The sequence below is a fragment of the Euprymna scolopes genome, chromosome 1 (assembly GCF_053919585.1).
Source record: "Euprymna scolopes isolate OS-2025 chromosome 1, ASM5391958v1, whole genome shotgun sequence".
NCBI classification, from domain to species: Eukaryota; Metazoa; Mollusca; class Cephalopoda; order Sepiida; family Sepiolidae; genus Euprymna; species Euprymna scolopes.
The window spans coordinates 69,538,289-69,564,009 of NC_136482.1; the positions used below are offsets into that span (position 1 = coordinate 69,538,289).

Genomic DNA, 25,721 nt, shown 5'->3' on the forward strand with positions numbered 1-25,721 from the left:
CAAGCTTCTGGGCTTGACCATTACTCCTGATCTTAAATGGAACACGTATATCAAATCTGTTGCCAAGGCCGCTGGAAAAATGGTGGGATCTTTCTATCGATCCAGTAGATATCTCACTGCTGATGCTATTCTCTATCTATATAAGAGCCAGGTACGTCCAAGGATGGAATACTGTTGCCACATCTGGGCAGGAGCTGCTAGAAAGAACTTGTCCTGCCTTGATAGAGTTCAAAATAGACTTCGTAGCCTCGTAGGAGATGTCCTTTTCTCCTCCTTGCAACCTCTATCTCACAGAAGAGATGTTGCGAGTTTGTCTCTGATGTATCGTTATTTTCATGGAAAGTGTTCAACTGAGCTTCAATCTATGGTCCCCCCTCGCCAAACTTTCACAAGAAACACTCGTCTAGCTGTAAACACTATCAATAATTTCCCCCACTCTTTATCTGTGCCTAAACCTAAACGTAGATTCCATGAACAAAGCTTCTTTCTTAGAACTGCACGCCTGTGGAATTGTCTTCCGTTTTCCTGCTTTCCGGCTGACTACAATATGGTTTTGTTCAAGTCTAAAGTAAATAAGTTCTTGATGAGCCGTTCCATATAAGTTATTAAATTTACCAAATTTTCATTACTAATGATTACTATATTGACCAACTTCTACTGTACACTCTTTAACCCTTATCCTTGAGTGGCCTCTGGGCCTTGATAATGTGGTGATGCCTTTGTAAAAAAAAAAAAAAAAAAAAAAAAAGATTGTCTTTTTACCGCTTTTCAAAAAACCAAATACCAGCAGCAGCAATCTTGTACTGGAGTCGGCTCAAAAAGTATTTAAACGCAACAAAACATTCTTTTTCCCTCTTTTCCTCTTCTTTCTTCCTCTTTTCTTTCTCGCTCCGACGTGACACGAGAACATGCCTCTCATTTTCACCTCATCGTCGTTTTCAAATCTATCGAAACCATAATTACACACGCCACGCGGGCACCCAAAAATCACACTTATGTACACACGCATCCATTTCCGTACATTTCCTATAAGAATTAATAACAACGGACTACTTTCCTCATGGGACTTTTGAATAAGGCGAACTTCTCCAGTTAAAACACAAACCTTGAAATAAGGACATTATTTTCACAAAAGACTTTCACCTTCTAATCTTTTTAATTCAACGAAGGACTTTCATCTAACATTCTAATATGACCTTTTAATCTTAGTAACTCCTCAAAGGAGTTTTCGCCTACTTTGAACATTCTAATCATAATGATTTCTCAAGAACTCTTACCGACTGGACTTTGCTTGTTCATCTTGTTATTTTTGTTGAAAAATAAATGCGGTGCATCTTAAACGAGAAGGAGGTGCCATTTTGTTTTATTCTTTTTTTTAATTATTTTGTTTGGGGTAGAGAAATTTAATTTTACTTAAACTTCCTCTCATACTCGAGTGACCCTCGGTCATTGATAAGAGTGATTCTTTGTAACAAAAAAAAAGGAAATGTGTTTTTTTTTATGTAAAAAAAAAAACAACAAAAAAAAAAAGTCGAAACGTCGAATCAATTAAACACACAAGAAATGTCAAACTAATTGAAAGGGAAAATCCTTATGAAATCGTTATCTATCCACGTCACAAGTGGTTGCACATATTACCTCCTCGCGGTAAAATGAAAAGTCAAGCTTCTTTCGCATATCTTTTCTTTTGTTCTAGTTCGACGTATATCGACGGATAGTTTTCATTCGTAAACTAATGCTCAAACAAAGCACAAGTGATTTACGTGATCTAACCAACTTCGAAAATGACGTGAACTCGAGTACTACACATCCTTTTCTGAAAACGAATATTATCACGTCAAGAATTCTTATTACGTCAACGAGTATTATCACGTCAAGAATGATTAAACAGTAAAAAAAAAGAGAAAACACGACTATTATTTTGTTCATACGTCGTTTTTAATCTGATTTTAGCCTTTTTAACTTGAAATCCAAAAGGTAAGCAATATTGATATTCAATTTTTAACGAATTTTAGAGATATAACTCCTTTGCAATAAGAATTCTATGTTTTTTTAGCCTGGTAATTTCTTACGGGAATGAAACGCATAAAATCCTCTGTAGCTTAATTGTCATATATTGTTATTACTTACTATATAAGTATATATTTATAACTTACTATATATGTATATATTTATAACTTACTATATATGTATATATTTATAATTTACTATATATGCATATATTTATAACTTACTATGTATGCATGTATTTATAACTTACTATATATGTATATATTTATAACTTACTATATATATATTTTTTACACAGTGATCACCACTTATCAAGGCTCGGAAGCCACTCATGGATAAGAGTTATTGCAAGTACATTACGTTAGTGTGGAGATTTGATGAAGTGTTTACTTAAGGGTGCGGTTCATTAGGAATTTGTTAACATTGGACTTGAAGAATCCGAGTTGTAGTCCGGAGGGAAGCAGGCAGACGGAACAGAGTTCCACAGGCGTGCAGTTCTAAGAAAGAAGCTTTGTTCATGGAATCCGCGTTTTGATTTAGGCACAAATATAGAGTGGGGGAAATTTTTCACAATGGATTCGGCGAGACGGGTGTTTTTCGTGAAAGATTGGCGAGGGGGGACCAGAGATTGGAGCTCAGACGAGCACCTGCCATGAAAATAGCGATAAAACAAGGATAGGCTCGCAACGTGTCTTCTGTGGGAGAGAGGTTGCAGGGTAGAGAAAAGGGCATCTCCCACTAAACCACGAAGTCTATTTTGTACTCTGTCAAGGCCATGATAGGCTGTTTTTGGCAGCTCCTGCCCAGATATGGCAACAGTATTCCATCCTTGGACGTAATTGGCTTTTATATAGATAGAGAATTGCATCAGTAGTGAGATATCTTCTGGAGCGGTAGAAGGATCCCACCATCTTTCCAGCGACCTTGGCAACAGACTTAATGTACGCGTTCCATTTCAGATCAGGAGTAAAGGTCAAACCCAGAAGCTTGTCAAAACACGGGGCCTCACCCAGACGAGAGCCATCCATCACAATTCACATATATGTATATATTTATAACTTACTATATAAGTATATATTTATAACTTACTATATAAGTATATATTTATAACTTACTGTATATGTATATATTTATAACTTACTATGTAAGTATATATTTATAGCTTACTATATAAGTATATATTTATAACTTACTATATGAGTATATATTTATAACTTGCTATATATTTATTAATAACTTATCTATCTCTGTATATATATGCATATATATATACATATATATATATATATATATATATATATATATATATATACACATACACACTGGCAGGGTGACCCGACGTTGCCCTGAATTAAATGATAATCAACGAATGCTGCACACTTCCATAGTTTTTAATGTCATTGAAATCGGTGAAATAGCCCATTTTTCAATCAATTCTATTGTCTGTTCTAGTTGGGGACTCATCGCGGTGCACAGGTCCAATACATTGCACTGTAGAGAACCTACTGTAGACTTTATAAAATTATTTTTTTCTATACAATGATTTCAATTAAAGTTTAAAATGCAAAAGTCAGGTATCATACTTAAATTGTGCTCTAAACAAAAATATTCATTTTGAAAGTGCTCCTGTCATATAAAAGAAACTACTCTACTAATAGCCTTCTTTTCTGTTTGTGCGGTGATAAACCTTCTCAAATCCACTTGTGATGTTAGGCTTTGTGCGGTGTTAACATTGATCAAAATCGCCTGTTTCTTTATTGATCAGGTTATTTCGATTATCAATTATTAATATTTACGAAAGACATTCCAATTAAAAACTTATCTAAGGACACATCTAGACAGATTATGTACCATTGTGTAAAATTTCATAAAAATCGGCCCAGTTGTTTTCGAGCCTATAGGGAACGAACTCACAGACACAGGGGAATTACCCCACTCTTTATCTGTGCTTAAATCAAAACGTAGATTCCATGAACAAAGCTTCTTTCTTAGAATTGCACGCCTGTGGAACTCTCTTCCGTTTGCCTGTTTCCTACCTGACTACAACTTGGATATCTTCAAGTTCAACATAAACAAGTTCCTGATGAACCGTCCCCTTAAGTAAGACACTTTATCAGATCTCCATTACCAGCAATTACTACGATATTATCCCATTGATTACTATACACAAAATAACCCTTATCCCTGAGTGGCCTTCCGGCCTTGATAAATGGTGACTTCCTTGTGAAAAAAAACATGAAAATAAATGTAAAAAAGAGAAATGACAAATAGTGTAAAACTGGAAATGAATAGGTTGTTGAGCTGTCATGTCATAGAAATGAGACTTCAGTATTCCAGTCATTGTGGAATTTATGGTTACTGATCTTTAATCTTACTTTACTCAATAATATCACCATTATATCGTCATATTCACTCGTATTTTATTTATTGTTTGTTTCTTTTATTTGTTAATTTATTAACTAGCTTATTTTTAGCAAATCAGAAACGAGTTAGAGTTTTAATCCGAACGAGGATTCCGTCGCTCATCAAATATACAACAGGTCTCATCAAAACGGAGCTTAATATTAAAATCTATATCCGATAGTTTTCGTCTGTGTGTCGCAATAATTCTGCATATCTTATCTCTCTCTCACACACACACACACACACACACACACACACACACACACACACACACACACACACACACACACACACACACACACACATATATATATATATATATATATATATATATATAGCTACTTCATTTACTCACATATATATAAAAAAAGGAAGGAAAAGATCTACCTTAAACCACTAACCTAGTTCTAAAACAGATCCTTTGTTCGATAAAATGCATGCCCATTGGTTGATAGGAAGGGGCGCGGTGGATACTAGAAAGCTGATTGGCTAACTAGAAATCCTCAACATATATAAAAACAAGAAGCAACCACAGAATTCGCGCATAAGCCTGACGAATCCTATAGTGGATGAAACGCAGAATATTCAGTGTAGCTTAATCGCCATATATATTTTATAAATTACTAACTAGCTCTACCTACGTATTGAGCACTTTTGAAGTAAATACTTAAAGTTTACGCATAAATCTATACTTTCGTATATTAAATTTATGTGAGTAAATGAAGTAGTTATACTTAGCTCCTAAAACAGTCGAGCACTCTCAAAAGAATTTATTTCACCACATCAAAAATAGATATGGAAAGAGTTAATTTCGAAACATCGCTAAAAACATCCCCACACCCAGCAAGCATAGCTATATTATTAAATCAATCCAAAAAAACAGATGAACTAATACGCCGAATGCGATGGCGAGCAAATTTCTTCCTTCAAAATGAAAACGTAAACAAAAAAGAATCCTATGGTTTTAAAACCTTAAAAATGCGAAAGCATTAGACCTTTTGATAAACTTTGAAAATGACCCCTTAAACGTAATTAAAAACCTAAAATTCCACAATCAACCTAACAATTTCCAACGGAAACTACACAAAATAGTTAGAAACATAAACAACTCTAATAAAATCTTTGTAAAAGCAGATAAAACCAGAAACTTTTATAAAATAGATAAGCAAGAATATAACAAACTAATCACAGAAAACATTACAAAAAACTACAAAAAACTAGACACAAACGAATGCGACTACATAGATATAATAAATACTGAAAGTAAACAAATTACCGATAAATTAAAATTTAGCGATAAAGTTGGCAAATTGAAACCTAGAGAGTCATACATTCTGCTTAAAGACCACAAATGGGACTTTAATAATAATCCCAGCACCCGTCTGATTAACCCAACTAAACCAGAAATAGGTAGAATTAGCAAAACTATACTTTCTAGAGTAAACAAACAAATCAAACAGGACCTAGAACTAAACCAGTGGGCAAATACTACCGAAGCAATCACCTGGTTTTAAAATATAGAAAACAAAGATAAATGTACATTCATACAGTTTGACATCATAGACATTTATCCCTCGATATCTGAAGAACTTTTTAACATTGCCCTAGAATTTGCCGAGGCATACACTGATATATCCTCAGAAGAAATCAACATCATTAAAAAATGTAGAAAATCAGAATAACCAATGGATAAAAACTAAAATGAAAAATTCGTTCGATTTGGCGATGGGTGCCAGAGACTCTGCAGAGGCATCAGATCTTGTGGGATTATTCATTCTATATATACCCTCACAAGCATATTCGATACTACGGATATCGGCCTATATAGAGATGACGGACTAGCTATAATAAAAAACTCCAACAAAGTCAAGGGAGAAAACTTTCAGAAAATCATACACAAAGAAATGAAAAAATTCGGCCTAAAAGCGGACGTATCAGCTAACATAAAAATAACAAACTTCCTGGACGTCACGTTAAACTTAGATAAAAACACATATGAACCATACTAAAAAGATAACGCTACTCCAATTTACGTAAACCCTAAGTCCAACCACCCACCATCAATTATAAAACACATTCCTAACTCGATCGTAAGTAGACTCAGTAATAACTCAAGCGATGAAAATGCATTTAACAGGTCAACCAATATCTACAAAACAGCCCTAAAAAATAGTGGATACAAAAATATCGATATCAAATATAAGCAACAAAACACCAACAACTATAATAAAATTAAAAATAGAAGAAAAAGAACTATAATTTGGTATACGGCCCCATACAATCAAATGTTAAAAACAAAACTTGGCAAGAAATTTCTAGATCTTATTGAAAAACACTTTCCCGCAACCAACCCCTTACACAAAATCTTCAATAAAAATTACCTTGAAGTTATCTTACGGTTGTTGCGAAAATTTAGAGATGATAATTAAAGCACATAATAACAAAATACTAAATGAAAACAATGTAAACAACAGCAAAATAAACAATAAAAAAGTAGACACCATGACAGAAATAAAACCAACACTAGCAGAAATAATAATAATAATAATAATAATAATAATAATAATAATAATAATAATAATAATAATAACAAACCAACCCCGGACAAGAACAACCATACCATAAATAAAAATGCTAGTAACGAACAAGATAAATGCAATTGTAGACACCGCACACTTTGTCCAGTCCAAAATAAATGTCTAACAAAACGTGTAGTTTATCAAGCAACAATATTTGCGAAAGAAAACCCGAATAACAAGAAATATTACATAGGCATGACTTCCTTAGATTTCAAAACCCGATACTATGACCACAAAAGTACATTCAAAAATAAAAAATACCCTATAAAAACAACACTAGCGAATAAATACTGGGAACTCAAAGAAAGCGGACATTCGCCGGTAGTCGAATGGAAAATAATGAGACAAGCTATCACATGCAGACATTTAGACGACCCATGTAAATTATGCCTCCATGAAAAATTTGCTATCCTGTACTTTAAAGAACCTCAAAATCTACTAAACTGTAGACGAGAAATAGCAAACAACTGTGTTCATAAAATAAAACTTACTCTAGGATAGCGATACAAAATAGCTTTAAAACTAAAAATAACAATAGAAAACAAACAAACAAATAAATAAATAAAATAAACATGAATATACATAAACGATCACACATATATATATATGTATATATATGTATGTATATATATGTGCATGTATGTGTGTACACATAGGTATATTTATATATATATAAAAAATAAAAAGATAAAAAAAATAAAAAGAAGGAAGGAAAAGATCTACCTTAAACCACTAACCTAGTTCTAAAACAGATCCTTTGTTCGATAAAATGCATGCCCATTGGCTGATAGGAAGGGGCGCGGTGGATACTAGAAAGCTGATTGGCTAACTAGAAATCCTCAACATATATAAAAACAAGAAGCAACCACAGAATTCGCGCATAAGCCTGACGAATCCTATAGTGGATGAAACGCAGAATATTCAGTGTAGCTTAATCGCCATATATATTTTATAAATTACTATATATATATATATATACATATATATAACTACTTCATTTACTCACATAAAATTAATATACGAAAGTATAAATTCATGCGTAAACTTTTAGTATTTACTTCAAAATTGCTCAATACGTAGGTAGAGCTAGTTAGTAAGTTATAAAATATATATGGCGATTAAGCTACACTGAATATTCCGCGTTTCATCCACTCTAGATAAGCCTGAAGAGTCCTAGAGTGGATGAAACGCGGAATATTCAGTGTAGCTTAATCGCCATATTTATTTTATAACTCACTCTCTCTCTATATATATTTATATATATATATATATATATGTATATATGTATATATATATATATATATATATATATATATATATATATATATATATATAGTTAATTTGTTTTCATTTAATTTTTTGTTTTTAATTTTGTGGATTCTTATTTTTTCTCTTTTTTAGTGTTCTTATGTAACTTTGCAAGTGGAGATGTTGTCAATAGGGTGCTCTGATAATTAATTTAAATAAATTGTGTTTATTTATATAATTTATTTATATAGAATAATTTCTTGTACCTGTGAGTATATATATATATATATATATATATATATATATATATATATATATATTACAGAGTCTTGTTTATATATTATTAATAGTTTATTTATTTTATTTCCTTTCTATATATCTATTCATTTATTTATCTCCGTCTTATCTTTGTTTTATGTGTATTTATTTTTATTTTTTACTTATTTTAATGTGTTTTATATATTTCTATATATTATTAACAGCGTTAGCATTTTTAATAGTAATCACTTTTTATATTACTGTGTATAATTATTTTTTATATTATTTTTTTTTGATTGTATTTTATATATTTTTTATTCATTTATTGTTCGGTGAAAGTACAAAATAGTTTTAGCATCATTCCTTTTCCATATTAAGAATGGGTTTCTAATTAATATCGTCATTTCAGCACAGTACCTTATAAGTGCTGCTTTTAAAATTTTATATTTTAGCGGGAGATTTTTCTATATAATGAAGTAGCCAGGGAGATTTTCGTTGGTTTATTTCGAAAATGATAAATATGTAACCATACTGAGGAAAATAAATTATATATTTTGAGCTCGAGTAATCTAATCGCTATTGAGTTAATAACCTAATTTTTGTATGAATGTAAATGAATTAACTTATATTTTGTCGAATCGACTTATTTGGCATAAATGGTGAAGTGTTTGCTAATTGGCTAGAAGACCGAAATGCAATCCACAATCTATATAAGACTCCAAAAAATTTCACGTGTGCTTTTTTTTTACATACGTGCGCGGTCATGAAATATTTCTGTTAAGAGACAATATAAAAGGAGGATCAACGGTAAGCTGAGTAATTCTGGGGATTGAGTGACAAATATCCTACACCTCGGTGTAGCAGCTAGTGAACATCGAGCCTTCGTGTCGCTCTCTTCTATAATTGGTCAGTTAGCTTTAAGAAAGTTAAAGTTCTTAATCGAATTTATAAATCAAACATGTAATATCATAAATTACAAAAATGAAGTTCATAAATATATTATTAAAAATATTAAACGTCTTCCACATTTCAATAAACAATTATTAACGAATAACATTAAACGAACTATTAGCACATGTCTTTTGCAACAAGTATATACTAGTTTCTATTGAGAGTTTTGTCAATGAGTGATTTAGAAACAAATCAAATAAATCTTTTTTTACATACGTGCGCGGTCATGAAATATTTCTGTTAAGAGACTATAACGCTTCATGAGAACTGATGTCGACTTGATAACTACCAAGTTCATACTTTTTACTCCAGTCGTTAATAATTCCGCTCGTTTATTGCTCCTTTTGGAATCGTTTCAGCTGTTATTCTATCATTTTAGAATCTTACAAGCTTATTACATAACAAAAAAACGAACCAGTTCTATTTTTGCTTATTTTGCTGTATTCTCTTTTCTTTTGCTAATTGTTTTATTTTTTCTATTTTACAAGTTCGAGTGTAACTGGCTTCCTTTAAGGAAAGCAACCCATATTATTCTCCGACTGTTTTTATGCGGTATGGGAGCTTTGGCCAGTGTAATATGTGCATTAATTCGAAAATTTTGCATCAGGTCACCACGCCAAGTCGAAGAAGTTCATAATAATATCGGATTGACGGCTGAGGAGAAACAAACGATAATACAAATTTGGAAACATGTTTCACAAAACCTCAAGCAGGAGGGTGTAAATTTCTTCAACATGTAAGTTTATAATTTTTGTTTTTGTTTTTTTATTTTATTCCTTTATTTTTCTCGCTTTCTTCCTGCATACGTTATGTAATCCGGATTTACCCACTCACTCGGTCTCTTCTATGCTTTTGTATTTTATCTTCTACATTAATTAGATATGTATCAGTATATATATATATATATATATATATATATATATATATATATATATACATACACATATATATATGCACATCTTTATCTATCTATCTATCTATCTATCTATCTATCTACCTATATATATATATATATATATATATATATATATATATATATATATATATACATCTCCACCTATAGGCGTACCGTAAAAGGCCATTCACATTTATATCGTTTCATTCACAAAAAAGTTCCAATTAGTCCTTTTAATTAGTAACAAAACTTTGCCGCGGTGCCATATCATTCGCGTCCCCATCATGCTAAAGAGCAATTGCTTAAAAAACAAATTGTTTTTCTCTCTTTCTCTCTCTGCGAGACAACACAAAAAGAACACCATTGCAACATTATACGGATATTTGTTTTTTGTTCTTAATCTGAAAAACATTCATTTTTTTATTGTACATTACTATACATTTCATTACGCAATTTACACCCATTGACATTCATTTAAAAATATAATTTGTTGTCACAAAAAAAAAAACAAATAAATAAATAAATAAACTCTTAAAAAACAATTCAAACTGGAAAAAAAGACATTTTCACATTGACAGAAACTGTCCATTGTTTCATTCGGAAAAGAACGTCAGGTTTTACAACATTACTCTTTGCTACATTTACAACGCGTGAATGACTTATTTGCTCTTCATATTTTCATAACAATCTTTTTGATTGACAGTTAAAGATGACAATTTGCCATTGCGTGTTTCATTCGACATTTTCTTTTCTTCTTTTTCTTGACACAGGCCATTTAATTTTATCTCTGTTCGACATATCTCATTTTTCTTCCAACTGTTTAAACATATAGCAATTATAATTTTCCTTCATAACCTAAAACATATTGTTACTGTGAGTCTGTTCTATCTTTCTTCCTATTTTCGTGTGAGTGTGTGTACGTTCTTATTCTTTTTAGTCTTTGTTCGTACTTGAGTGTGTGTGTAGCAATTTTTTTTTCTTTTTAAAAATTTCATTCGAGTCTGCTTTTTTCCATTTTGTTTATTTTTTCTTCTTTGCGTCTAGTTCAAAATGTGACACCTATATATTCTTCTTTTTTTTCTTTGTTTATTTGTTCGTCTCCTTCTCTTGGTAACCTTGTTTTTTTAATCTTCGGCAGCCAAATTGTACGTATGTTATATTACTGTTGAATGTGGAGGGCTTATATATTGTTGATTAGTTTAACCGGCCATATAAATGTATGTACGGTGTGTTTATGGTATAACAGCTTATTTAACGGATTGTTGTCCTCTTGTCCTAAATGTCTATCTTTACTCATCTAGTGGTGTTGCTGTATATACACATAACACGACGACATTGTTTCCGTTAGCTGCTTCTGGTTGCTTCTTCAACCATCTTGGATGGAGATGGAACCTGTTTAAAGGAAACGTTTCAAGACGGTGTAGGATTTTATATATATTATTCACTCCAAGGTATTCGTCAGATCAGAAGGAAGTGAGCGACAATCTTCTATGTCTCTATTCTGAGACCCTTCTCCCTCATGGGGAGATCCGTTTTAGTCCATCTGTCTTTCTCCGTGCTTCAGCTCCAACTCAACGTATGCTTGCGCGAACTGGAACACATTACACGTGATAAAAAACTCCGGTCCCTGCTTGCATCCTCCGGTGCAAACCCACCTGGTCACAGTGTTTGATATAGCTTGAACACCTGTCACAATGATGATCCGAATCCTTGATGTCCATTCATCGCCATATATATATATATATATATATATATATATATATATATATGTAAAAAAGTTTAATTTGTTCATTTTCCGGATTGTTTAATGACATTTTACGCTAAATTCTAGTAGAGAAACTGAATTTATCCCGAATTAAATTATTAACTGTATGTCCATTTGACTGCAGCGCATAGCAACATATTACCATTTTATTTTTATTTTTGTATATTCTATAATGTTCAATTTCGGATTTGGAAACCAAGACGGTACAGAACACAATGAAAAACTAAAAATGCATATATGAATTGAAATAATCTTTTAGGTGTATCTTGTCGACTCTGGCATCTACGCAGAATTTTGAACTGAATCATTTATTTAATTCATGGGGTTGTATGATCTCCTTTTATCACATATGAAGCAATTCGTTATTGTATTCTTAGTATTGTTCGCAAATAATATTCAATCTTAAACTTCTAGAATGAAATCATTTAGAACTGAATTTTACTTAGTATTTTATCGGTCACGTCATTGATATTTGCAAACAATCTTAGTATAAATTTTGGAAACCATTAACCTATTTTTAGTGTTTGATGCGCAACCTTACTACATATCGATATAGATCATTTCTTATCACTACAGATTGCCACAAACAACCTCTCCCCACATATATTTACGAACCAGATGAGTTAGCAAAAAAAACCCGACAATATATGAGTTATATAATGGTGATTACAACTTAAAATGAATGTATTTATATATGTATAAATCATGTATTTTGCCATCTGAAGAGTAGCTATTTTGGAATAATTTTAGTAATATAATAAAATTGTCCAAATGGTTATGAAATACTTGTAACACATAAGGAAATGCACAATATGATGTTTTCATGCTATATTTTGTTATCTTAATTTTTGCCAAATATATATATATATATATATATATATATATATATATATATATATATATATATATATATATAAAGAATATTAATCTTTTACCTGTTCTGGTATATACCTTCCAGACGTTCCTACTTTTTCGAGAGAGTAGTGCATGATCGTGTGTGTGTGTATCCTATCCTCCTTTTGTGGTGAGGTTCATAGTATTTGTTTTGTTACGATGAGACTGTCCTCTAAATTATAAGAATATACTTTGCGGGTAGTGTTATACACGTGCGTTGTCATGATACTGTCCTCTCAGGCATTACCTTCTCCTTCACATACCGTGTACATTTCTCCTCGGAATAGCAAAATTCTGTACCAAAAGTCACATGATAGAAACTGCTAAGTTATTTCTGCTCCTATATATATATATATATATATATATATATATATATATATATATATATATGTATATATTTATATTTATATATATTTATATTATATATATGTATAAAAAAGACCAAAAACAAATGAAAAACTAAAACATACAATAAAAAAATAAAAAAATAAAACATACAATAAACACGAAAAAGAAAAATGAAAAGACCATAATAAAACTGAAAGAGAAGGTAAAAAGAAAAATAGAAGGAAGAGCCAGACGTGGTTCAATCCACCGTTCAGCCACCATATAAAAAATAACATCCCAAGGGAATTTTACTAAATCATAGAAAAAAATTCCCACAAAATAGTAAACTAAGTAAGGTAATTAATAAAACACTGTTAATCTATCCTTCTCAACGTCTGCTAACTTAACAAATACCATAATTGGCTCAAATAACACAAAATTAAACAAATTTTTGAAAAACAGAAATAGGACAGAAAATTAATCTAACATTGTAAAAGAATGTAACTGCCAGGACCCTAATGAATGTCCAATGAGGGGGAACTGTTTAACTTCAAACGTAGTATACAAATGTGAAGTTATAACAAATAATGAAACTAAAGTATATCTGGGGAGCACCGGAACTTGCTTTAAGGACAGATATCGTAATCACCTAGCATCGTTTAAAAATGAAACTGAGAAAGAAAAGAACACCAAAAATAACGAAAACAACAACAATGTAAATAAAAATGAAAACAACGGTAGAAAGGATCATAACAATAGTGATAACCACAACTACTATAACGAAGACAGAAACAGAACCAATAGTAATAGCGAAAACAACCGGAAAAAACAAAGAAAAACTCAACCACTTTAGCAGTATGGATTAAGGAATGAAAGGAAAATAAAATATAGATTAAGATGGTATATTATTGATAAGGGGGGAAATATAAACCTAGCAAATCGAGAAGATGCAACCTATGTATATTAGAATCTTACCATATATTAATATCAAAAGAAAAAATATTAAACAAAAGACTAGATGTAATCCACGGGTGCTTACACAGAAACAAATATTTAATTTCACGCACTACAGCAGATTAGCAACAGAGGTAATCCTAGATAAAAAATGATATCACTGCATCGGGTAATATAATACGAATTCAAACGCTAAGCAAAAAAGCAATATTAAAATAAACACGCATGAATATAGGAATAAAATTATATAAAATTATATGATAATTGAAAAAACAAATAGGAAAAACAGGGAAAATAAAAACAAAAATAAATAATTAATAAATAAACATAAAAATACTAAAGTACGGGTTAAAACGGAAAACTATCTTTACACAACGCCAAAAGATGGAGGAAGTGAGGAAGCATGGCTGTGGAAATCTTTTTACCCGAATACTATGCCCAGCATGTTAAAAATATACCATTTGTTGTAAAAATCTAATGGATAAACATCTGAAGAATTTTGTGAGAACAGGATATTTTTACGGAAACATAAATCGTAAAATTGCCACTCATTAATGAAACAGCTTAAATGGAAAAATCCAGGAAATAAACGATTATAAAAAAGAAAACGTGAGTTTTTGAATTTTCAACAAAACTTTGCACTATATATATATATATATATATATATATATATATATATATATATATATATATATACTTATTTATATATCTATAGATTTGTAATCATTGACATACAGTCCTGTTTCCTTATATCATAACTCATCAGTGCCGCTCGACTAGCATCCCTCCCAAGCCAATGACTGAACCTAGAACCGTCGTGTTGACAGTCAGCAGTCCTCCCACTCGACCAAAGAAGCGACGCCCGCAAATAGCTCGTCGGAATGTCTATTTAAATAGACATCCGCCACCACTTTTACAGTGCTCAAACCGCCTGTTTATAAAGAAACAAACAACGAGCTTCGCATTTTTCAGCCAATTAAGTAGCGGGTGAGATTATTTACGACAGTGCTCTACCCAAAAGGGGGGGGGCTTAAAATATATTTGTAGTCATCGACATAAGTCCTGTTTCGTTGTATCACAACTCATCAGTACCGCTAGACTAGCATCTCTCCAATATAATATGTATAAATATATACATATTTATATATATATTTATATATATATATATATTTATATATATTATATATATAATTATATATATGTATTTATATATATTAATATATATATTTATATATATATATTTATATATATATATTTATGTATATATATATGTGTGTGTGTGTGTGTTTGTGTGTGTGCGCGCACGCGTGTGTATGTGTGTATAGGATCATGATTGTAGGATTAGTCTCAATAAGCAAAAGAAAAAAATCAGGGCACAATCGTATATTTTTATATTTGTAATTTAATATACATCGCATATATCATATCAAGTATTGCATGTTGATGTAAATTTTAGAATACCTATAAAGATAATGAATTTTGTATTGTTTTTCCCGCCTTTCTTTTCAGGTTGTTCACAGAATATCCCAATAATATTGAATATTTTCCGGGTTTCTGCGGGATGAAACTGGAAGAGTTCAACAGAAAACCGAAGTTCATCGCTCATGCGAAAAACGTTTTCTATGATCTCAGTTTATTTGTGGAGTGCCTTGACGAACCAGATGAGTTGGCTGAGATTCTGCTCAAAACAGGACGGGATCATCATAATATAGGCGTCCCCATAGTGGCATTTCACGTAAGTGTTGATGTAGTTTGCATATTTCCAATTGCTTTTTTCTTCAGGTCTATTGTTTTAAGTATTCTATATCGTTTAGCCCCACGTACTTCCCGGTGTTCCTTTCGCCATATAATTCACTGCAATAGACTAACATTATTCCATGCTTTGTGTAGATCTAGCGCGAGTTAATGATTATCTAATGTTACTTTACTGGGGATAGAACTCAAAATGCCTAGGTAGCATTAATAATAATTCAAATCTTCATACAATTGAAATTTTATGCAAATATTTTTATTTATAAATAATTTCCAAACTGCATATATATATACTTATATATATATATATATAAGTAGATTGTAGTTTGCTTGAAGCATTGTTGAAGAAAATTATAAGGTGAAATTAAAAGCCAAGAACAATGCGAAATTTTTTATATAGAATAAAATTAAATGAAAACAAAAGAAATAAATTTCTTTTTTTTGTTGTTTGTTTTTTTCTTTTTCACACAAATTTTAACTCTAAACAACAGTAATTTTTTTTCTGTTGTATTCAATGGTGTAATAAATCTCAATGTATTTCAGACCTATTAGTCCTTTTTCAAGAGAAGACAGCGGAAGAGTGTTCAAAATTGGAAAAGCAGCCGCAGAGTTTGCCACGTGATACCGCGAAATATAGAACAAAAATGACGTTAGGAGAACGTTAAAATAAATCAGTTGGTGTTTGAAATACTTGTTGCGTTTGTGAATCAAGGGAGATGACTATTCAAGCAAGGGTTTTTTTTTTATTATTTTAATTATTGTTTTTCTTATGTTTTAAACTTATATTATAAAAGCGGAGCTCAATTCCAGTCTATTGTTTAGTGTGGGAGTATTTTTTGAAATAATTAAAGATTCGAAGATACGAAGTTGACCTACGTTTCTTGAAGAAGCAAGAATGTTGATGTGAAAATCTGGTTCTGAATTAATGCAAGTGCGAATATGTTTATAGAACGATGAAGCAGTAGTGTTTAAGTGCTCTTTAATGCGGTGGTGAAGCAATCTGGTAGTGCTTCCGATGTAAGATGCACTGCATTTAGCGCATTGTAGGTCGTAAAGAACGTGGTTCTTAAAGCATAAACCTGTGTGTGATATTGGGCAATTAGAGAGTGAACAAGGGGAAGGTGTATGCGATGGATGTTTTCGGTTGAGCTGTTGTCTTAAAGTAGATCCAGTGTGGATGAGTTGAATGTTGAGTCCCTCGCTGCGGATGGCTTTTCGGATTGAAGATGAGATTTTGTCACTGAGGAAGGGTAGTTTTAGAAAACAACTGTTAGAGAAGGGTCGGGTGTTGTGTTTTTTCTTTTTAAGTGAGGATAGGATCGTATTAGGGTAGCCATTTAGTGAGAGGGTCTGTAGGAAATTGTTAGTGTGTGTATGTTTGTCGGAGATGTTATTGCATTTGTCTTGTATGCGTGAGATTTCGGCATGTGCTTAGTTTAGTTTGTCCTTGAGAGGTAGCGCAGATTTGAAATGTACGAAGAGGCGTTTGCTGGCGGGTTTTCTGTAGAATTCAGTGCATATGGCACCATTTTTTTTATTTGTATTTTAAAATCAAGTAGAGAAAGAGATTCAGAAGAGTCTGGGTGTTCTTTAGTAAATTTTAAGTTTGGGTCGGCGTTATTGAATTTGTGGAAAATGTTAATAGCTTCTTCGCGGGAGTATGTGATAATTAAAATGTCATCGATATATCTAGTAAAAAGGAGATAAGAGTAGCAGGTACTAAGGGTGTGTCTTTCGAGTTTGTCCATATAAGCAATGGCAAGAATACCGGATAGACTGGAGCCCTTGGGTAGTCCAGATACTTGTTTGAACGTGTTTTGTAGGAAAGTAAAGTAAGTGTTGTCTACTATAATACGGAGGAGTTGTAAGACATCTCCACTAGACAACACTAATACATTGATGTACTTTTTATTCCTTTCTTTTTGTAAAACCTAATCATGTCCTCCAAAGTAAAAAACAAATTTCCTCTATAAAACAACCAACCCAAATACCTTTAATAAATTCCATAATACGTTTGCCAAAATTACTTGATTCAGCCATAAATAACCAGAAAAACGTTGATATGCCATAAAACTGCTAGACACCATGAATAAATATTTGAAACTATGAAAAACTTGAAGCATAAGACCTTTTCGAAAATGATCCGATTTAGTATTAAACAACATAAAAAACGTTGATATGCCGTAAAACTACCAAACCAATCCTTTTTCTGCTACTCTATCAACAGTGCGGATACATTTAGCTTTATCTCACATTCTTTACGGTTGCGGTTACTTTGACACCCTGGAGGGCTAAATCCAAATCGACGATTTGTTCTCGACAATGAGTCCGACAGAAACTGCATCATTTCCTTGGCCTTTCATCTGTCGGTCTAGTGCATTTGTCCTTTATAGTTCTAGGAGTCATCATATCAGGCTTTGTCTCCATCTTTCGGAAAGAGTAAGTTTGCTTACTGTATGAGGCGCCCTGACCGGGAAATACCGACGATGCTGCTCAGAACATTTTTAATAGTGTTTCTCCTTTAATGGGACTGGCTTGATTTTGTTCACCTACTTCTTGCAGTTCCTTGGATATAATACAACAAGCGCAAATCAGTGTCAGTGTACTTATTATTGGATATTTTCCTACAAATATTTTGTTTGATTTTCAATTTTTGAGTCATTAACACTCCTCAAACGACTGTTTAATTCCAATAATTTTGATTACTCTAACTTAAGAATTTGTTTTAAAATAAATAAATACTTTAAAATAAGATAGAAGAGTACATTATCTTGCCTTTGGTGACATTCATTTCTTGTATATTTTTTACCACCTTTTTATTTTGTTGGCTATTTTAAAAGTGCCCGTTTTTTATATAAGTTCTATGTAAATAAATTTTCTGCAACCCATATAAGGAAAAATACGGTTGACCAAGTTTGGCTGCTTCTCTTGATTGATTGTACATTTCTAGAAATACATGAATAATATACTGTAATAGTATTCTTTATTTGTTTATTAATCAATGTTATTCACCCCAAACACGAAACTTGACCATTAAAATGTTAGTGCAAGTTAGGCGCCGTATCTAAAGAGTTAATTGGGGGTTTATGCGGCAAGATGTTTGTTCATATTACATTTACATTTCTGCACGTTTGTACAGTTGGAAAAGCAAGGAGATAATTCCAAAAGCTAGTAGTTCGAGGAAAGAAGCAACTAGAGCAGAAAACCTTCCGGCATCCGGAGACTTCTAAAATTAACAAGTTGGAGTTTGCTTATTTTCATGTTTGCTGCACGCAGTTATTACGAAGGAAGCTCATCACTGCACCTTCTACTAAATAAAACAAAGTTATCCAACATTGCCCCGATGGTACAGGAGGTGGGTATTGGTAGACAGCGTGGGAGCTATTAGTTTAGAGGCTCTTTATTTTGGATATTATCTGAGAAATAGACTAGTGGTTGGTGCAGCAGCCAAGATGTGACAGGAATAGTAAATGTCAACATAAGAAAAGCTTGCAGATATTATTTTTTTTACTAATTTTTATCGATTCGTTTTCGCGTTCGCGCAAATAATAATATACGATCCTGGACTGTTTATTGTAGTTGGACATTAATAACCAGTGCTGGACTTGTAAGGCCACTGCTATCGAGTTTTACATAAAGCGCCTAGTATTCTTAAATCGTCACCCGTTTAAGTGCTAAACAGATTTAATTTTAGAGAGTTACATTATGTTGTACAGGTACTTTAGAAATTTACAGGACTTATAGTAAGTTGTGTTGTGACTTTTCTGCTTCAGTTATCTTTATCGTAAAACGTAATGTGGCAACGCATAGTGTGACGCATATGGGTAAGTATACGTTCCATACTAACCTATTCAGATATAGAATATTTTCCTTTTTATAATAAACATCTCTATTTATAACAATGTGAAGTGTTTATTAAGTTCTTGACGCTGTTTGAATATCTAAGCAAAAGTATTTATATTTATGCCGATTTTTTTCTTTTAGGAGTTTGCCATCGTTTTCGACAAGTTTTTGGCTTCTAAGCTGGGTAAGAACTACACGCCTCTGGCGAAAAAATCATGGACGAAGGCATTGTCTATAATGAATACCGTTATAAAGAATGGTATAGAAAATCAGAAAACAGACAACCTTGAAAAAGAATAAAACAAACAAGAAAAAGAACAAAGCACCAATCCAACATTGTAAACATCTCAGAAGCCATGCTCTCCATCTATCTATCTCCCCAACACAGCACCCCTCTCTTTCTATTTGTCTCTACTGAATTTAATCTTTTTTCTAACTCTTACACACATTTCTTCAGGTATCTCTCATTTAGCGATATATATATAAGATCCTATAGGATCTTATGCATATATATATCACTAAATGCTGTAATTGTAATAGACAAGGTACACCGAATTAAAATACGCCCCCAAATTGAATCACAGCTTAGAAATTATTAATTAAAAAACGAATGTAATGTAGCACAACAGCTAAAAGTTCAAATAAGAAATCAATTTTGTCAACCGCGGACGTAGTTGTAAGTATGTTTAGATCTTTTCTTATAAACTTTGAGTTTACATTTCTGTGTAAAATGAGATTCAGTTTACAAATACTCATTATTACATGATAATGTGGATTTACTATTGCTGAGTATCGTAATTGTTTATAAGTTCGTTATTAGTTATACATTTATGATTCTTTCATCTTATCGTGTTACTAATCTTGCTTCATAATATAAATAGAACATAATTTATTCCACTTTTTAAGTGAATGCTATACAAAATTGTTAACCATCAACTAAGTAGATATTTTAGTAAAAACCTTTGTTATTTATTAAAATATAAAACAATAAATATTGTGCATCTCTGTAATATTTAACCGATAAACTCTTAAACTACTGGTCACATGGCGCTGGAATTAACAAGTAATCATACACCAAGGATGGTCTATAACGAGTAAAATCTTTGTTTTGATAGATGAATAACGCGTACAGATATATACCGGCGACTTTAAATGCAAAATGTTCATTTCAACTGGCCAACATAATTTTTTTTTTGTGTGCATGCGCAAATTCAATTCAGTTCTTCAGGGCGTTTAATATTATTATCTCTCTTTAGCTACACCTGGAGCGCTAAATGTTTTGGTTTCGATTTTAGCTGAAGGCATCCAAGTCATTTTAAAAAAAAAAACTTTTGACATTAATACCATATATTAGGTACACTATAATATTCAATAGAGAATTGGCTCTGTAATAATAAATACGAAATCTGCATCAAGTAAAATATATTGTATTATACTTTACGGGCAAGGCCGGGCGACTTTCGCTAGTATATATTAAATAAGTTCACATGTATTGGAGTATAAAAACAATCTTTTGAAAGCTGTCTAATGCATATATAGAGTTTTTATAAATAGAGGGATTTTTCTAAATGTTTATATAGTTTTACTCATATGTATTGTAAGTTATAAAAATATATATGGCAATAAAGAGATTTTTAGTGTTTTACTCTTGTATGAGTTCATCAGGTAAGAGTGCTTTTAAAAAAGAAACGCAGAACATTTTTTGTAGCTTAATTGCCATGTATATGCTCATAACTTATTACCTAGCTCTACTCGCGTATTGAGCACTTGAGCACTGTTGAAAAAATACTGAAAATCGATACATAAGATATATCCAATAAAATTATATGTTGATATATGAAATAACACACACACATACGCACACACGCACACACACACACATATATAGTTTTTAAAATATAATTATATTGGATTAGATAATTATATTTAAAAAGAGACAATATATATGTCGCTTCATATCATATTTGGGGTACCAAATTAGTAAAAAGGAAAGTTATTCCCAACTCGCATTTAGGTAAAAATGCACATAATTGAATTCATTCCAAAAGTATCGCGAACAAAGACAAATAAATAATATATATATATATATATATATATATATATATATATATATATATATATATATATATACAATCATCTGCATACAATATATATATATATATATATATATATATATATATATATATATAGCATCATCTACATACAATACTGTTTCGTTGTATCAAAACTCATCAGTGCGGCTTGACAGACACTTTTCCCCAGCCATGGTATGAACCTACAAGCGTCGTGTTTACAGTCGGCAGCTCTAACCAGCGGACTCCGAATCAGTTCTCGTGATATTTCTCCGCAAGTGTCTATTAAATTCACTTGCCCGTCGTTACAAACAAACTAATAGTGGGTTTCGCTTAATTGCTTAAATACGCATCGGGTTAAAATATATTTCAAAATGCTCAACCCAAAGAGGGTGGGGCTTAATAGTCATCCACAATAAGCACTGTTTTGTTGTATCACAACTCATCAGTGCGGCTGGACATACACCTTTCCCCAGCCTTTGATGGAACCTATAACAGTCGTGTTGAAAGCTCTAACCATCAGACTATGAATCAGTAGCCGTAAATATTTCTCCGCTGGTGTCTATTAAATTAAAAACTTGCCCGTCGCACATTACTCCAACTACCAGTTTGTTTACAAATAAACTAATAGTGGGCTTTGCTTAATTGCTTAAATACGCGTCGGGGGAAAATATATTTACAAAGTGCTCAATCCAAAGAGGGGTGCTTAATAGTCATCCATATATATATTACATGGTATTCGCCACTTATCAAGGCCAGGAGGCCACTCAGGGATAAGGGTTATTGCGTGCACAGTAATCTATGGGATAATATCGAGTAATCGCTAGTAATGGAGTTTTGATAAAGTGTCTTAATAAGTAGGCGTTTTATCAGGAATTTGTTTATGTTGGACTTGAAGACATCCAAGTTGTAGTCAGGTGGGAAACAGGCAAACGGAAGAAAGTTCCACAGTCGTGCACTTCTAAGAAAGAAGCTTTGTTCATGAAATCTACGTTTTGATTTAGGCACAAATAAAGAGTGGGTGAAATTATTGACAGTGGTTTCAGCTAGACGGGTGTTTTCGTGAAGGATTGGCGAGGGGGGCAGAGATTGGAGTTCAAACGAACACTTGCCATGGAAATAATGATAAAAGAAAGACAGGCTCGCAACGTCTCTTCTGTGGGAGAAAGGTTGCAGGGAAGAGAAAAGGGCATCCCCCACTAAACCACGAAGTCTATTTTGTACTCTGTCAAGGCAGGATAGGTTGTTTTAAGCAGCTCCTGCCCAGATGTGGCAGCAGTACTCCATCCTTGGATGTTCTTGGCTTTTATATAGATAGAGAATTGTATCAGCAGTGAGATATCTTCTGGAGCGGTAGAAGGATCCCACTATTTTTCAAGCGACCTTGGCAACAGATTTGATGTACGTGCTCCATTTCAGATCAGGAGTAAAAGTCATCCCAGAAACTTTTCAAAACATGTAGCCTCCCCAAGAAGAGAGCCATCCATTTCAATTGATGCGAGATGGGGATTACAGCGTTGATGACGTAAAGATAAAAGCTTGGTTTTAGATACATTAAAAGTAAGCAGCCACCTCTCCCCCCATTGTACCACGCGCTCAAGATCAGAGGAGAGACAATCAGAAAGAACTTTGTCATTTACGGCATTTGATGTGTTGCTATAGATGGTCGTGTCATCAGCATAGATGTCAACGAATGATTTAAGTATGTGTTTTGGGAGATCATTGATGTAGATCAGGAAGAGAGTTGGGCCCAGGATGGACCTCTGAGGGACACCAGCATTAATACTGCGGGCTTCTGATTTCTGCACATCAGCCACTACTCTTATGAACCTATCAGAGAGAAATGATTTAATAATTGAGAAAACATTTCCAGTTATACCGTAGCTGGAAATCTTATGAAGTAGGCCTTTATGCCATACCTTATCGATCTTTGATATGTCAAGAGCAATCACCATAAAACGAAAGCCTTTGTCGAGAGATTCACTAATCCTATGAGATATAACTGTTAGCACATCTGCTGCAGATCTAGCAGAAACGAAATCATATTGCATGTCACTACTTCTTTATTTAATATGGATTCCAGCAACTTACTCATGACACTCAGGAGACTTATTGGTCTGTACATAGAGGGAAATGACATAGCACCTGAATTCTAAAATACAGGGTGTACTGATGAGGTTTTCCAGGGTGTTGAAACCCACTTCTCCTTAAGACAACGCTTAAACAGTTTTGTAAATATTGGGGCAATTTCTGGTTAAAGCATTTTCCACACTATAATTGGAAAGACGTCAGGGCCAGTTACTTTACTGAAATCAAGGTTCTTGATTAGTTTGGCGACATCGCACACGTATATTTGTGTGTTGCGTAGCTTGTTGTCTGTTATATGAGGAAATACGGGGGGTTGATGGCCTTGGTCGCATAGAGTAGAATTAGCTGCAAAGTGCTTGGCAAATAGTTTGGTTTTGTCTGATGCTGATGAGATGACCCCAGGTCCATTGATAATGGTTATGATAAAACGCACGCTTCTGTTCAAGATCCTGTTTGCTATTTGCCAAAACTGGTGGGAACCAAGCCGCTGCTCAGCTACTTTGAATTTAACAGACTGAGCATATGACGTTCTTGCATCTTTTATTACTCTTTTACAGTGGTTGTTGGCGTTCCTGAAAAAGCTTTATCTCAGTACATCTATTACATTGGTAGCTATGGAAAAAGTGATTTCTGTGCGCGATGGCAGCAGCACATTCTGGGGAAACTATGGCCGGCTGTTCGGTTTTTGTTGAAATATTTTGGATGGTATGAATCGGTCTACAACTACAATTAACCATTCGGTCAGGTCTTATACTATAGAGGACACATTCTTTTTAAACATGGGATATAGATATAGATCAGATATAAATGCACGGAAGCTATCTCAGTCAGCCAAAGAGTATCGACATACTGTACGGTGGAGAGATACTTCTGAAGACTTATTGCATTTCATTTAGCGGGGTCATTACGAAGGGAGATGAACAGAAAGATGTTTGTTAACATTACACTTGAACTTCTGCATATCATTGCAGTTGGGAAAGCAGAATACCGGAAGGGAGTTCCAAAGACCCGCAGTTCTGGGGAAGAAACTATTGGAATAAAAGGCTTTCTTGCACCTAGGGATCTCTACTGTAAAGCGATGAGACTTAGTAGCTTGTCGGGTTTGTCGGAGGTAGTTACGTCGGGGAGGTACAAGTGTTTGCAGTTCGTCAGATCATTCACCATTAAAGTATTTGTAGAACAGGCAGAGGGATGCAACATCTCGTCGAGGGGACAGAGGCTGAAGCCTAGATGACAATTCAGGACCTATCAGGTTGGCGACTCTCTTTTGAATCCTGTCCAGGAGCGAGAGACAAGCAGCAGATGCACCGGCCCAGATGTGACAACAGTACTCCATACATGAGCGAATGGTTGGCTTATAGAGGTATAGGATACTGTCAGGCGTTAGTAGTTTTCTAGCACGGTAGAGGGAGCTAACCTTCTTTGCAGCAGCCTTGGCAATGTTCTCAATGTATCTATTCCAGTTCATATTCCCTGTAAACGTTAGGCCGAGGAGTTTAAAAGAAGTACTTTCAGGCAATGTGTTCTTGGCCATTGCTATTGGTGGTAGAGAAGGTTTCTGTAGTTATTAAAGGAAACAAGCTTAGTCTTAGCAGCCTTGTAATGTGACCAACCATTTTTGTCCCCATTCCATTACAAATTGGAGGTCATCCTCTAGTGTTTCTGCCATTTCCTTGGATATG

General features: G+C 33.1%; 1 protein-coding gene across 2 annotated transcripts; it reads left to right on the top strand.

Annotated features, from left to right (window-relative positions):
• The first annotated feature begins 1,696 nt into the window (after nucleotides 1-1,696).
• On the top strand, nucleotides 1,697-21,522 carry LOC145283521 (globin-like). 2 transcript variants are annotated; one of them, XM_080132377.1, is made up of 4 exons: nucleotides 1,697-1,977; nucleotides 9,938-10,185; nucleotides 15,794-16,019; nucleotides 16,580-16,727. In XM_080132377.1, the coding sequence occupies exons 2-4, from the start codon at nucleotides 10,004-10,006 to the stop codon at nucleotides 16,586-16,588; spliced, it is 417 nt and encodes a 138-aa protein (XP_079988503.1). In that variant the 5' UTR covers nucleotides 1,697-1,977; nucleotides 9,938-10,003; the 3' UTR covers nucleotides 16,589-16,727. The 2 variants fall into 2 exon arrangements, with proteins under 2 accessions (XP_079988503.1, XP_079988492.1); XM_080132366.1 differs by lacking the exon at nucleotides 16,580-16,727 and adding an exon at nucleotides 20,021-21,522 and having other exon boundaries at nucleotides 1,702-1,977.
• The last annotated feature ends 4,199 nt before the right edge of the window (nucleotides 21,523-25,721 follow it).